This window comes from Bos mutus, chromosome 10, assembly GCF_027580195.1.
Source record: "Bos mutus isolate GX-2022 chromosome 10, NWIPB_WYAK_1.1, whole genome shotgun sequence".
Taxonomy (NCBI): Eukaryota; Metazoa; Chordata; class Mammalia; order Artiodactyla; family Bovidae; genus Bos; species Bos mutus.
Window position 1 is genome coordinate 46,817,077 of NC_091626.1, and position 15,389 is coordinate 46,832,465.

Here is a 15,389-nt window from a genome sequence, read left to right on the forward strand (position 1 = left end):
AGGTAGTTTTGCTCCAGTCTCCTATGGAGTCAGACTCTTTTCGTCTGAGTCTTGGTATGTGCAAGGTTTTGTTTGTGCCCTCCAAGACTGGAGTCTCTGTTTCCCCCAGTCTGTGGAAGTTGTAATCAAATCCTGCTGCCTTCAAAGTCAGATTCCCTGGGAATTCTCAGTCCCTTTATTGAACCCCCAGGCTGGGAAGCCTGATGTGGGGTTCAGAACCTTCACAACAGTGGGAGAACTTCTTTGGTATTATTGGTCTCCAGTTTGTGGGTCACCCACCCAGAGAGTAGCGCAAGTCACTCAGTTGTGTCCGACTCTTTGCCACCCCATGGACTGTAGCCCACCAGGCTCCTCTGTCCATGGAATTCTCCAGGCCAGAATACTGGAGTGAGTAGCCATTCTCTTCTCCAGGGGATCTTCCCAACCCAGGGATCAAACCCAGGTCTCCCACATTGCAGGTGGATTCTTTACCATCTGAGCCACCAGGAAAGCCCACCTGGTGGGTATGGGATTTGACTTTTATCATGATTGTGCCCCTCCTACCATCTTGCTGTGGATTCTCCTTTGTCTTTGGATGTAGGGTTACTTTTTTGGTAGGTTCCAGCATCCTCCTTTGATGATTGTTCAATGGCTAGTTGTGATTTTGGTCAGATTTTATTTTTCTTGAGTCTGGTGTCTGCCTCTTGGTGGGTGAGGCTAGTCCCAAGGCTAGAACAGGCTCTGTGGAGGGCAGGGTTAGGGCCCAGGGCATTCGGGACTCGCGCCTGCCCACTGGTGAGTAGAGTTGGCTTCTGGGCCCTCTGGTGGGCAGAGCCACATTCTGCTATACGATCAAGGGCGTTTTAGGGCAGCCTGTCTGTTGATGATTGGGGCTGTGTCCCCACACAGTTAGTTGCTTGGCTAGAGGCATCTCAGCACTGGCTCCTACAGGCTTTGGGTGATCCCAGGTCTTAGCACTAATGAGCTAGAGGGAGGATTCCACAATGGCACTTGAAGTAGTAATGTCCACATGGTAGAAGCTCCCCAGAATGGCTGCTCCCAGTATCTGTGTTCCTAGGGTGAACTGTGATTACCTCCTGCCTCTCCTGGGCAATCTCCGAGATCAGCAGATATGCCTGACCTGGGCTTCTCTCAAATCACAGCTTCTGCCCTGAATCCTGGAGCATGTGAGATTTTGTGTACATCATTTACTGGTGAAATCTCTATTTCTGTTAGCCCTCTGTGACTCCCCAAAGTAAGCTCCACCAGCCTTCCAAGCCATGTTGTACTCTGGGGCATGTTTTCCTGATGCAGATACAACTCTACAGGCCTGTGACCTCTTTATGTAAATGACCGGTGGGATTGATGAGATGTGTACTTATCACTGATATTTTTTCAGATGTCTCCATTTCCAGCAAAAGCTAAATCACACAGGTTTGATTTAATTATCCACCAGAGAGAATTTTACCTTACAAAGGAAACAGACCTTTTCTGATTTCTGCAACTCTGAGTCCAACTGCAAAGAACACTTCAAGAGGAGGTTTGAAAGTTACCCAGAAACTGCTGAATGGAGCAGCTACTTTCTGATAAATGGTCCCTACCTTAGTGTTGCTTAATTTTGAACTCAAGGATTCTAGAAATATACTTGATGCCTTCTAGCTGACACTATAACCAACCCTTGAGGGGCAAAAGGAACGTAGGGTAATGCTGCTTTGATTCATGAAATGGGAATAGTTGTAAAGAGCAAAAATGACAGTGAATATTTGTGTAGAACAAAAACGATAGAGTTGAGCTTGTGGGAAATCACAGCCGCTTACCTGCTGTGACTTCATTCAGTTAAAAGGGATGCACCTTCTGCTGTCCAACAGTAAAAGTGAAACTGACTTCTATTTGGAGAGGTCATAATTCAGGCGTCCATCAAGGATGCAGAACAGCCTGTGTCCTGAAAAGAGGTTTATGACTTTGCCAAAAAACCATTTTGGATTCATTAGCAGTTAGTTGGAATAACAGATTCTGTGACATTGCCAGGTCCTGCCAAATGTATGTCAGGTGTCAAATGTACAAGACCCTTATGTTTATACAGACACTTGTGAGAATGTTAGAACCTTTCATTGAGACCCAGTCTTGTATGTGAACCTAGTCTTAGATATATATGGGAATCTGCAAAATAAAATTCATAGTTGCCTTCTCTTTAATCCTAAACTTGTAATAATGAGAATCCTTTCCTAACAATACATAATGCGAGGCTCATACTGGGTTTCGAAATGTTTAAAAAAGTAAATTGGTTTGCTTTTTTTGTTTTAAACAAAGTGTTTAAAATTGGCAAGGGGCAAATAACTTTGTCTTCAGCTATGTATGTGAGAAGTAATCTTTCTCCCAGTAATCTTCTAGCACTTAAAAACAATGTCTTTAAACCATTTTATATTTAGCTTTGTAACCTATCTTTAGCAACTAAAGTCAGAATATAGTACATTCTGTGGACAAAGCTGACTGCTTAAAAAAAATTAAGTTTAGAGATATATAACTTTAAAGTATGCTTATATCAACCTAATTGTGCTTTATTTTGGCTCATCTAATTTACAAACATGATTTCTGAAGTCGAACAGTATTTGTAGTGGCAGTGTCTAAAGCAGTTTTGGCTGAGTGAAATGCTATTTGTTGAACAAAAATGTAGTTGTTTGTGCAAGTTTAAACATTTCATAAGGCCAGCTGAGTTCCTTTCAACCTACTTACAAAATAATTATTGGCAAGTGAAATGGGCTGAGGGGTAGAGACAAGACATTTTCAAGCTTCTGAGATTTATAAAACCAAATTCTTCAGCCATCGAAAGTAAAATCAAAAGGTCACAGACAATTAAAAGGTACAGGTTTAAATCTCAGGGTTAAAAAAAGTTCCAACAGGAAGAATATTTACAATGGAACAATGAGGAAAATGTTTCGTTACAGTCAGAAACACGGAAAATATGCTGTTGAAAATTGTTGGCTCTGAAATAAATAAGATCCAGACTGAGACTATTAAAAATATCAAAGTGATCCACTATGTGCCAATTCTATCTTGTTCTGTTGTTATAAAGATAATCCATTATTGAATATAATGCTGTTCTGGTTAACTTATCAAAGACATTTTCCACTTGCAAGCTGTTGTTTACCATATGCTATATATTCTTCTCTTAACAATTTTAGTACACTTCCATCAGAGAACCATAGACAGAGAGAGAGAAGGAAATTGAAACATATTTTAACTTCCTAACCAGGGTACAAATCCCTTCCAACCTAGTCATTCGACTCGCTCATAATTGATGCTCAGTAGAACTGAGATTTTTTTTGGATGGCAAAATAATAGATTAAAAAATACTTTGAGATGTTTGTAGCCTGTTAGGTGAAAGAAAGCATTCTTGTGCACTGGCTGCCTAGACTGAAACCCTCTAGTGATGGAGCTCACCACCTTGCAAGGAAACCCATTCTCTCAGTGGGTAGCTTGACAATTTGGAAGGTATGTGCTCAACTGAGCTTTATACCAACAGACCCTGGATTTTCTTTTAGAATATTCCTACTCCATCTTCATTAGCTTAGTTTTCTGAAGCTTACTTTTCTGTGCCCTGTATGGTTTCTTCTCCATGTGGCAATCTCATTTCACCTCTATTTCCACTATCCTTTAATGCCTTAAGGGGTTTTAAAAATTCGTACTGATTGAATGAGCTTAACTATTAAATATTCAGTTTTGCCCTTAAAACAGCATTTTCAAACTATGACATTCAGAAAACAAGAGTTATAGCATTCAACTGGATTCAATTTGGGGTTACCCCTTTGTAATTAGACTAGCATTGACTAACAACAGATATTTAGGGGAGAAAATAGGATAGAACATCTAATCTTGCCAACACTGTATATTTGAGGGGAGGGGGCATGATAAATTTTTATAATGAAATGCATGTGCTCTAAGACAGTGAACTTGGTGTTTTAAAGCACTGAGGTCTAGTAGTTTAAAAGCCATGGGATTAATTTTAGGTCATGTTTTAGAAATAATGTTACAATCTAAGTATCATGTCGGTAAGAAATAACTCTGCTGTCCTGAATGAATAAAACAAGGGACTGACTCAAATATGTTAAATTTTTTTCTAATGGTTATACATTGGCACCTTTAGGAGCTCTAACTAACACATCGAGGATAATTTAATTTCAGGAGACTTTATGAAATCTCCAGAATGGCGCCTCCACTCCCACATCCATGCAAGAACACAAAGCCGAGGGGTACACTAAAAAAAGAGACTGTTTTATTGTGACATTTATGACATGGACCCCTTGTTGACAGGAATGACTGAGGGTAGTCTTGGCATATTGCACAGGTGTGATGAAGGATGCACTGCTGATCCTCTGGCTGCTGAGGCTGCTTCCTGGTCCTCCCAGACCTCCATGCATGCGTGGGCCAGTCACAGAAATTTCATTACCACTTGGTGTATACACTTAAGAAGTCTTTGGTCTTAATAAGCACCATTACAAACCCTCACATTAAGGGCATTATTATTCTAGTTTATAAATGTTTCAATGATAAAAAATAGCACGATTACAGTATACACACACTTAATTTACATGTAAGGTATTATACTCATAACTGAGATAAGCTACTGCACTAACTTTGGTTGATTGAAAAAAATTAATGAAGTATTTGAACTGAATACTTGTAATTTGGTTTCTAAGTTGTGTAAATATTACAGTGCATTTATAAATCTAGTTTGAGAATTTACTAGCACCAAATAGATATTATAAATGGCCAACCTAATACTTGCATTTGGAGAAGCAAAGTTTTACAATTTGAAAAAACAGAACAGTCCATCGATTGAAAGCACGTTCCTGTACGTCTGCTAGAAGGATGGCATGTCAGCATGAATGGCCAACCCCCAGTGGAAATACATGTCCCAGTTTTCAAGAATCAACACATATGACAAGGTAGCTTAGCTACATACATGAGAAGCCTGAGAAAGTGGTTGTTTTGAACTAGGGTATTCACCTGTACCTTGCTTTTGTAATACAAGAATAGTGCTTATTTATAGAAATTTACGTGGTGAAAGACTGTACCTATAATATGAAGATTCTGATTGGGGGAAAAATTCAGTTCTACCTATCTATCTTGGTTTTTTAATTATTTGGTCTCTGGATGGTGAATTAATGAAGCAAAATCTGAATTTTCATCTTCAGATTATCACCCAGTTCACCACTGAGGTAGTCTTTGTCATATTTATCTTCTAGCTGATTAAGTTCTTTCTTTTTATAAAGTGGAGTACTACTGATTTGTAATGAATAGGTTCCAGCCACTGGCTTCTTCTTTGTGAAGTGGAGGTAGCTGATCCCTTCCTTTTGGTTGATTTTAAAGAAGCCGTTTTCATTTCCAGATTCAATCAAGTATCTGTTGTGATTCGTCAGAGTCGTGAGGGCTGGAAGGAGTTCTAGGATTCGGACCTTGTTACTGATGTGGGAAATATTGAAAGCGAACACGGCTGTCTTCTCAGCATCCCAACTTGCAAGACTCACATTGGCTTCTATCTCAGGTTGATCCTGGAAAGACATATGGCAACGTGTGAATATAAAAGGTAAATATGCCACTTACTAAAGAAAAAGTGACTCAAGTCTCACTCAAATACAACTTTCTTCTCATGTTGCATATACTCTATTGAAAATGAATATTCATAAAATCCTGTTTAAGCCACAGTGTTACATTAGCACATATTTGTAATACTAAACATGTCAAGAAGGAAGTTGAAATCACTTGTATTTGGTCTTCTATTGCAGTGGGTCTCAAAGTGTCCCCCAACCGACAGTATCAGCATCATCTGGGCATCTGTTAGAGATGGAAGTTCTTTTTTTTTTTTTTTTTTAATTTTTTTTTTTATTCCTTTATTTCTCATGTGTTCCCCATCCTGAACCCTCCTCCCTCCTCCCTCCCCATACCATCCCTCTGGGTCGTCCCAGTGCACCAGCCCCAAGCATCCAGCATCGTGCATTGAACCTGGACTGGCATCTCGTTTCATACATGACATTTCACATGTTTCAATACCATTCTCCCAAGTCTTCCCACCCTCTCCCTCTCCCACAGAGTCCATAAGCCTGTTCTATACATCAGTGTCTCTTTTGCTGTCTCGTATACAGGGTTATCGTTACCATCTTTCTAAATTCCATATATATGCGTTAGTATACTGTATTGGTGTTTTTCCTTCTGGCTTACTTCACTCTGTATAATAGGCTCCAGTTTCATCCACCTCATTAGAACTGATTCAAATGTATTCTTTTTAATGGCTGAGTAAGACACGTGTACCCCAATGTTCATCGCAGCACTGTTTATAATAGCCAGGACATGGAAGCAACCTAGATGTCCATCTGCAGATGAATGGATAAGAAAGCTGTGGTACATATACACAATGGAGTCTTACTCAGCCATTAAAGAGATGGAAGTTCTTGGTGCCACCTGAGACCTACTGAATCCGAAACCCTGGGGATATTTCCCAGAAATCCATTTTAGCAGGCCTTCCAGATGATGATTCAGATGCATATTCAAGTTTGAGAATGACTGTTTTAATATATTATTTTCTTTTCAAAGACTTATCTCATTTCCCAAACCACAACGGATGGGTTGCAGCACCAATACTAAGAAAGAACCAGTTTATTTCCATTTTGTTCACTGACGCAACACCATCTCACCAAAGGACACACCTATGAACCTACTTCCTGGCTCTGATGATCTGCTAATATTCAATGCTTTTCACCTGGCTTCTTGCTTGCCTCTCTGGGACCACATGTGCTTGCTCTCCGGGCCTGCAGCCAGAGGTCTGAGTATCTGCGCTTCTAAGTTGACTGAAAGGCTGCAGCAGCCGTAGGCAAAGAAATCCAGGCTGCTGGAGCTCCATGTTGTTTTTGTCTAGAATCCAAGTTCCCTCACACTCCACATGGCTCTTTCGGTAGAGAAGCCTCTAGCTTTCAGAACTTGGCATCCCTGTGTACGGAGCACTATGTCACTTCACTGCTCTGCCCACTTGCTCTCCTGGATCTCAGACCTTGTCCTTTCATCAGACTTTGGGCGGGTGTTTAACTTTCTTTTTGGCGAGACAGAGGAAATGAGCAAGTATGTGAAAACCTTTGAATGGCCACTCCCTAAAGGCAGCAAGAAACTCCAGAGAGCCTCACAGATTCTTGTAAAATGCAGCCTAGAGCTCAGGGAATGTCTGGATTTTCTCCCCAGGGAGCTTTTTCACACTTTGGAGCATCCTTGGAGGAAACCACAGGAATCTGGAGGGCCTTTCTGCAATAGGAGGCATCGGGAGAAACCACCTTCTGACCCACCTCAATGTTGGAGGCATCTGTTTCATTTGCGCTTCTCCGCTTCCTGCCGCGTTTGGGGTAGCCGTTGATCTTACACTCATAACAAGCCTCTGGGGAGAGTGAGTTGTCATCCATTTCACCGCTGGCAGGTGGCTCTGGGTTTCCCCGGCCCATGCCCATTCCAGAAACACAGTGCCTATGGTGGAAGGGGAGCGTAGATAGTTTTCATTAGAATTGGGAGATGGAGGAGGAGCGAGAGTTCTAGTGAAGCCCAGATCCTGCCTGGTGACATTCAGCCCTTGATTATGTGTCCACTGGATGATGGGCTGGTGCTGAGAACCATACTGAAGCCCTCTGTGTTTGGTCTTGAATTCTCAGTTCCCTGAGCTGATTGATTTCTTTTTACTATCTCTCAAGGCCCTATTTTGCATATTTACTTGCCCGTTTATTTCCCAAACATAATGTGGCAGGTGTTTCGCTGTACTGGTGGAGAGGAGACAAGGAGTGGAAACAAGAGAAGAGTGGAAGATGAGGGGGAAACCATGTGACTTGGGAGGATGAATAAAAATTGCCTTCTTCTTATAAAATAGGCTCCACAGGAGTGAGAAAGGTATGTGACATCGGTGTTCAGTTCCTTGCCCTCTCCCTGTTTAACTGATACCATTACAGCCACCTCCAATTCCACCAGCACCACTTTTCACCACTCCAGCTTCTGAGCAATCTCTCCTATTATCAGATCTCTCACTTTGGCTCCTGAAGATAGAAAGAAAGCTCTAGGTAATAACTTAGGTTGATTTAGAAATATATTGTGAAGATATGCAGTGTATTAAATACGTGTATCAGAGCTTGCCCAACTGTGGGAAATTGTTTCAAGTCATTCAAAACCACTAGGTCCACTGGCTCTGACTCATGTGAGGTTGGATAAACAAACCCATGCCCAAGAGAGAACTAGTTCAGCTGTTTTTCTTTGCCTTTCAGTTTTTAAAGCCAAGTTATGGAGGGAGGCTTGCATGTCTCACAAGTACCTTGTTTTGTTATTCTGCTTACTATTTCATAGGTCACTTGGAATGTATTTATCAGGCTCCTTTTTCAAAATGTTTTGAAATAGCTGAATGATCTTAAAAGAATCTTTAGATTCGGATAGGCTTGTCCACTCTAGTGATTCACAGAGGAGCCTAAAATGTTATAAATGGGTGAATTTCTATTAATTGGTCTACTAATAGGTCATAATGTAGACTGAATACTATTTATTTCTCTCTGTATTAGTTGATCTATTTTTTACAACTCATTTTCCTTTATGCCCTTAAGATTCAAAATACAATGCCATTAACATTTTTTTTTGTATTTTGCAGCAATTTACAGGTTTCTAGTATTTTCTGTAATCCTGCTGAGCACAACACATTTCCTTTCCTCATCCTTTAATTTTTTACCATGAAATATGTAGAAACAATAATATGGATACGTGCTCATTCTTTGTGTGTGTGCATTCACATAATTATGAAATTGTTGGAAGCAAACCCCAAATTCACAGGCTTTGGTTCCTTTCTCAGAACTCCCAGTATTTTCATATGCCTGGAACACCACTTACAAGAAGTGTGACTATAAAGTCCCACTGGCCAGAAGCCAGTTTGGAGTGTCACAATTTTTGCTGGGAAAATGATTCTGGCATTAAATTTATAAAGAATGAGTCTACTGAGAGCCAGACACAAACATCTGGGAATTTGAGTCCTATTGCTGGCATTCTGTGCGCTTCCCATGAAACATTCTTTTACCTTCTACACACCCCAAAATGAATCACTTGATGTTTCTGTGTCAAGAAACCAAAGACCACAAAATTAACAATTGGATATATACACATATGTGTGTGTTGTGGACTATGTGACTTTTTGTTGGGAGGAGTATATATAAGTGTGTGCATTGGTATATGTGTGTGTGTGTATTTAATTAAATACACTCTGTGTTCCTAATTAAAAAGTTAAAATGTGAACTCCTTCACAAGATAGCCAAAACTAAGACAGTCAAGTCCAGACTAATTCAACTGGGAAGAAGACCTAAACTTTGAAAATGTAATAGTAACTTTTATATTACTAAATAGAATAAAAATATATCTTCCCAGCCCCAACTCTCACAATACAATGTGGTATGCTACCTGGAAAATATAATAATTATTTTAACTCTTATATTTAAAGTTCTTTTGCAACGTTTAATGTAAATTTAAGTCTAAAATGTAAAATATACTTTGAAACCCTAAAGCACTCCCCAAAAGATATCTTTATGATTTATCCTAACAGGAGCTACATGAAAGCATTTTAAGTCAAGACAGAATCCTGCTTGCCCCAGGAGAAGGTTGCATCAGCAATATGCAATCTGAGTCCAGCTCTGTCATGGATCACAGTCCCTGTATTTCCTGAGAAACGAGTTGCCTTCCAACAAGATGTGAGGATCAAGAGGAGGAGATAGATAAGCCATATCTTGAGGTATTTACAATGTCGTTTCATTATTTTGTTCCATGTTCTATGAATTTCCAGAAATCTAGATGTCCCCCTTCAAATAAAATAACCTAAAACCTTTGCAGAGCTAACTGGAATTAACTCAAGGATTATAAAAAGCATGGTTCAATGGTACTAGGATAGGTCATTTTGAGTTCAATATACTTAATTATTCTGTGGATGAGAAAGCCTCCAACCACGACCAGCATTGCTTACCCTTGGCCTATTCGGAAGTAGCCAGGTGGACAGGCACACAGGTAGCCGCCCTCAGTATTGGAACAGCCATAACTGCAGGGGGCCTGAGCAGAGCCACATTCGTTGATGTCTTGGCAACCTCCACTGAACTGTTCGTATTGGAAGCCGGCAGGGCACATGCACTTGTAGCTCCCCAGGGTGTTGTGACAGGAGGCTCCTCCACAGATGTGAGCACTGAGGCATTCATTTTCATCTGCAGGGAAAACCAGAAGACGCCACATATGTGATTCTGGGCAGAGGTTTCTATGGAGGAGTTTGGGTCAGGCCACTCTGACCCAGTGCTGGCCAGCTGGCCCTCACCTTGGCTCTTGGGAAGGGAAGACAGGTGGAAGTGGCTGAGGTGGGAAAGGGAACAAGAAAGATGTGGAGATAGATGTGGCCTCTCTCCAAATGGTGAGCAAACGTGGTCTCTGAGGTCAAGTGCATCAGGCGGTGTGTTAGAGGATGGCATTCTGAGGACCAGCAGACTCCAGTCCTCATCTGAAGCCAATGGCAGTGTGTCCTGCTCTACAGGAGCATCTGGTGAAGAATGCAGGGGTGGTTCATGGCCAAGGTTCAGGGATCAGGGTGGGAGGGCAGGGAGCAGTTCTGTGTGCCTTTGCTTCAGAAGTACCCAGCAATGGGATGACTCTCTACAGCCGAGATGAGCCATATTCCTGGAGGCTGCTTTCCTACTCCTCCTTTTTCAGCATGAATAGGGTTGGCAAGGGCTGACATCCTGCAGGAAGTGTCCCGCTCACCTGGACTTCCTTTTCAAAAGTCTATAAAACCCCCAGGTGCTTGCTCAGGGAGTGAATGGTGCCTTCTGGTATGTCTGCTCCCATCTCTGAATGGACCTCCTTATCTAAACCATCCTCCTGCCCAGGGCATCTGGGCTGTGTCTAAAGCTAAGTACAGCTGGAAGAGATTCAGTGCAGACTTCATGGGCACTAATTGGGGAAAACCCACAAGAGACACAGATGCTGTTGAACGGGCTACCCACAGGGACCAGCCAAGTCTGATGGTAATACATAGGAAAAAGAAATATAACTTTCCCAAATTAATTCAAAGGGAAAAAACCCTCAAGTTTCTTACTATGTCTGATTTATACTTTTTTGAAACTTCCAATATATTTTTATAGATCTGCCTTTGTACAACAGCACAGAAGTTTGCTGGTAAGACATTTTTTTTTTTTTTTTTTTTTTGGTAAGACATTTCTTAACTGCTATAGCCCATTTTCAGGCTTATGTCCACTTGAATGCATGTAGATTGGCATTCTCCTCACTTAGCAAGTATCTACTTCCAATGGAAAAGAGGAAGAAGGCAATTTAGTAACACTTAACACTTAACTGTCCTACTGTGTGACAGACAGGATACTAAGTTGTTGTTCAGTCACTAAGTCGTGTCCAACTCTTTGTGACCCCATGAACTGCAGCATGCCAAGGTTCCCTATCCTTCACTGTCTCCTGTAGTTTGCTGAATCTCATGTCTATTGAGTCGGTGATGCCATCCAACCATCTCATCATCTGTCACCCTCTTCTCCTCCTGCCTTCAATCTTTCCCAGTGTCAGAGTCTTTTCCAGCGAGTCGGCTCTTTGCGTCAGGTGGCCAAAATATTGGAGCTTCAGCTTCAACCTTAGACCTTCCAATGAATATTCAGGGTTGATTTCCTTTAGGATTGACTGGCTTGATCTCCTTGCAGTCCAAGGGACTCCCAAGAGTCTTCTCCAGCACCACAGTTCAAAAGCATCAGTTCTTCAGAGCTCAACCTGCTTTATGGTCCAGCTGTCATATCATGTACATGACTACTGGAAAAACCATAGCTTTGACTATGCAGACCTTTGTTGGCAAAGTGATGTCTCTGTTTTTTAATATGCTATCAAGGTTTGTCATAGCTTTTCTTCCAAGGAGCAATTGTCTTTTAACTAGGTACTTCATTTGCTTAATGTGCTTCACAATCATGGAGGTAGGTATTAAAATCCCTGTTTCCCAGATGAAGAAAGTGAGATTCAGAAAGCCCCTCCAAGATCTCCCAGCAGCAGGGCAGATATGCACACCCAGGTCTGTCTGACTATAAGTCTCATGCTTTCCTTTATATCAAAGTGTCTCTCAAGAGATTTGCCCTCATTTACATTGTTTCTTTCCCTTTTAGTTTTTCCTTATTTGCTAAGGTAGTTTCATTTTTCAAGAAAAAATTGTTTCAAAAAAAAAAAAACAACACCTTTTTTTTAAATTAGGAAAACAGATGGGGAAAATGGTAAGAGCAGGGTACTTGCATAAATATACACACTTCATATTGCCTTCCACCCTTTCTTTTTCTCTTCCTTCTCTTCATCTCCCTTCCTTCCTTGAACTCCCCCTGCTTATCTGTATGTGGTTACAGAGAGAAGGAGTAGATATACAGTAAGAAAGCCATTGGTTGAGATGCCTGTTATGGCACAGTGCCTAGCTATGCATCTGTTTGAGACCCTTTCTATCAAAGGACTCTCAAGTACCCAATCAAAGTCACTTAGGTTCCAGGGTTCCTAAAACAAAATGACTTAATATGCCATCATCTGTGTTCTCCTCCCCTTATTTTAAATTAGAGATGAGCTATGTGATAGAAACCAATGGAGACCATGGGCATCAAAGGATGTATGAAGAACCAAGGGTGGTTCCTTTGGTGAAGGAAGTATCTCTGGGCTGGATGTCTTCTCTGTGCCCTGCATACCCACCTCCAGACTTCTCAGCTCTGCTCAGCTCTACAAGCCTGATCAGAATGGAACATTAATAGGCTCTTCTTCCGTATCCTATGCTTTTTGACTGGGCTCAGCCATCTGTTACCTGCTGGGACTCTGACTGATAAATCCTCTAAGGTACAGGTATATATGGGAAAGACCTGTTAATAGAGAGCTTAAGATTTACTCTTTTGTTCCAAGGGACAGAAACAGGACCAATGGTTAGGAGTCAGAAGCAGAAAAGGTTCATTCTTTATGAAAAAGAAGGTGAGTACCTTTCCTGGTTGGAGAGGGAATGACATGTTAGGAAACAGATAGATGAGATCACTGTCGAGGTTCTTTCTAACTTGGAGCATCTATTTTGGTCAAGAACTCTCCCTATCCCCTTTTCAAATTCTTTTCTACTTTATTTGACTTTTTTTTTTCCTCCTTGAAAATCTAATAAGCTTAAACTTGCTTTTCTGGGTTAGAGAGGTGGGGTGGAGTGGACCACGGATTAAGATAAGAAATTGGCAAATGTTCAATGTTTGAAGCTTGAAAACAATCTGTTTGTGCACTCACCCTTTCTATCAATATACAAATTCCATGATTTGTTTAACATGTTTTGCACTTTTCCTGACCTTTTTCATCCTGTGTGTGTACCCTGGAGCAAATGACTACACAAGGAATTTTTCTACACTATAAAATCTTTGTTTTATTCTTTTAGTTGTTACTTAAATTGGTAAGAGTTTTGCTCTTTTTATAAAACGAGATGATTCTAATTTGAATGAAATAGGATTAGAATCTCTGAAAGACACTCCTTAAAAATCAGATGGAAACCCACCCCCTCTAAACTCAAAGGTTCCAGCATCAGGCTTGCACAGTATGTCTTAGCTGTGGTGTTAAGAGAGAATTCCAAAATGTAGAATGGGCTTTCCTTTACTAATTTTCTCTAGGTCAAAATGGGTCAGCTCCAACTTTAAGCTACAAGTTTGATATTTTCTAGAAAGCAGTAATATCAGTGGCCCCATACCCTAAACCTATCCATCTTCTAAAAGTGAGCTTCTGGCTGCTTAGAAGCAAGGATCCAGAGAGGGCTGGTTCAAGAGATTTGCTCTGCAAGGCTCTGAGGAGCTCATTCTGGTCCAAGGCAATGCTCATTCTGGATAACTGTAATTCCCAAGAATTATGAGAACAGTTTGAATCGGTATCTTCTGGGCATCAAAACCCCCAAACCTCTTCTCACTTTTTTAAACTAAAGTTTAGTTGATTTATAATATTGTGTTAGTTTCAAATGTACAGCAAAGTGACTCACTTACATAGGTCCATCCTTCTTGCTGCCAATGGCAGTATTTCATTTGTTTTTATGGCTAATATTGTGTTTGCATATGCATGCATTTTTTAAAACCAATTATCTGTTGGCACTTGGGTCGTTTGTAAATAGTGCTGCTATGAACATTGAAGAGGATGTATCTTTTCAAATTAGAGTTTTCATCCTTTCAGGATATACACCCAGGAGTGGGATTGCTGGATCATATAGTAGCTCTATTTTTAGTTTTTTAAAAATAGCCTTCACACTGCTCTCCATAATGACTATACCGATTTACATTCCCACCAACTGTGTAGGAGGGTTCCCTTTTCTCCACACCCTTTTCATATATAAACCTTTTGATGATAACAGACTTATTTGAAGGTGGTAGACTTTTTGATGGTGGTTATTCTGACCATGTGAGGTGATATCTCATTGTGGTTTTGATTTGTATTTATTTAATAATTAGCAATAGTGAGCATCTTTTCATGTGCTGGTTGGCCATGTCAGAGAAAAGACTATCTAGGTCTTCTGCCCACGTTTTCATTAGATTGTTTATTTCTTTGGTACTGAACTGTAGGAGCTGTTTATATATTTTGTATGTTAACCCTTTGTCAGTTGCATCATTTGCACATGTTTTCTCCCATTCCGTAGACTGTCTTTTGTATTGTTGATGGTTTTCTTTGCTGTAAAAAAGCTTTTAAGTTTGATTTGGTCTCATTTGTTTATTTTTGCTTTTATTTCTTTTGCCTTGGGAGACTGATCTAAGAAAATATTGCTACAATTTATGTGCAAGAATGTTCTGCCTATGTTCTCTTCTATGAGTTTTATGGTATTGCATCTTATATTTAGGTCTTTAGAGCAACTGCAGTTTACTTTTGTATATGGTGTGAGGGAGTATTCTAACTTTACTGATTTACATGCAGCTGTCCAGGTTTCCCAACACTACTTGCTGAAGAGATTGTCTAGTCTCCATTGTATACTCTTGTTTCCTTTAGTGTAGATTAATTGACTGTAGGTGCATGGGTTTATTTCTGGGCTCTCTACCTGTTCCATTGATGTATATATCTTTTTTTGTGTGCCAATACCACACTGTTTTGATTACTGCAGCTTTATATCATAGTCTGAATTCTGAAAGGGTTATGCCTGTAGCTTTGTTCTTTTTCCTTGGGATTGCTTTGAAAATTCTGGGTTGTCTGTGGTTCCATATAAATTTTGGAATTATTATTTTTCTAGTTCTGTAAAAAAAGTTATGGGTATTTTGATAGGGATTGAATTAAATCTATAGATTGCTTTGGGTAGTATGGCCCTTTTAGCAATATTAATTCTTCCAGTCCAAAAGCATGGGCTATCTTGCCATTTCCTTGAATCA

At 40.4% G+C, this 15,389-nt stretch overlaps 1 protein-coding gene across 1 annotated transcript in view; it reads right to left on the bottom strand.

The window, feature by feature from the left end:
* Window positions 1-4,230: 4,230 nt before the first annotated feature.
* Window positions 4,231-15,389, bottom strand: part of FBN1 (fibrillin 1) — a 265,235-nt gene continuing 254,076 nt past the window's right edge. Inside the window, exons 64-66 of the mRNA XM_070377862.1 lie at window positions 9,995-10,226; window positions 7,311-7,485; window positions 4,231-5,531 (exon numbers count right to left, since the gene is read on the bottom strand). Coding sequence (XP_070233963.1) covers window positions 5,142-5,531; window positions 7,311-7,485; window positions 9,995-10,226 — 797 coding nt within the window. The 3' untranslated portion in view covers window positions 4,231-5,141. The remainder of the gene's footprint in view (window positions 5,532-7,310; window positions 7,486-9,994; window positions 10,227-15,389) is intronic.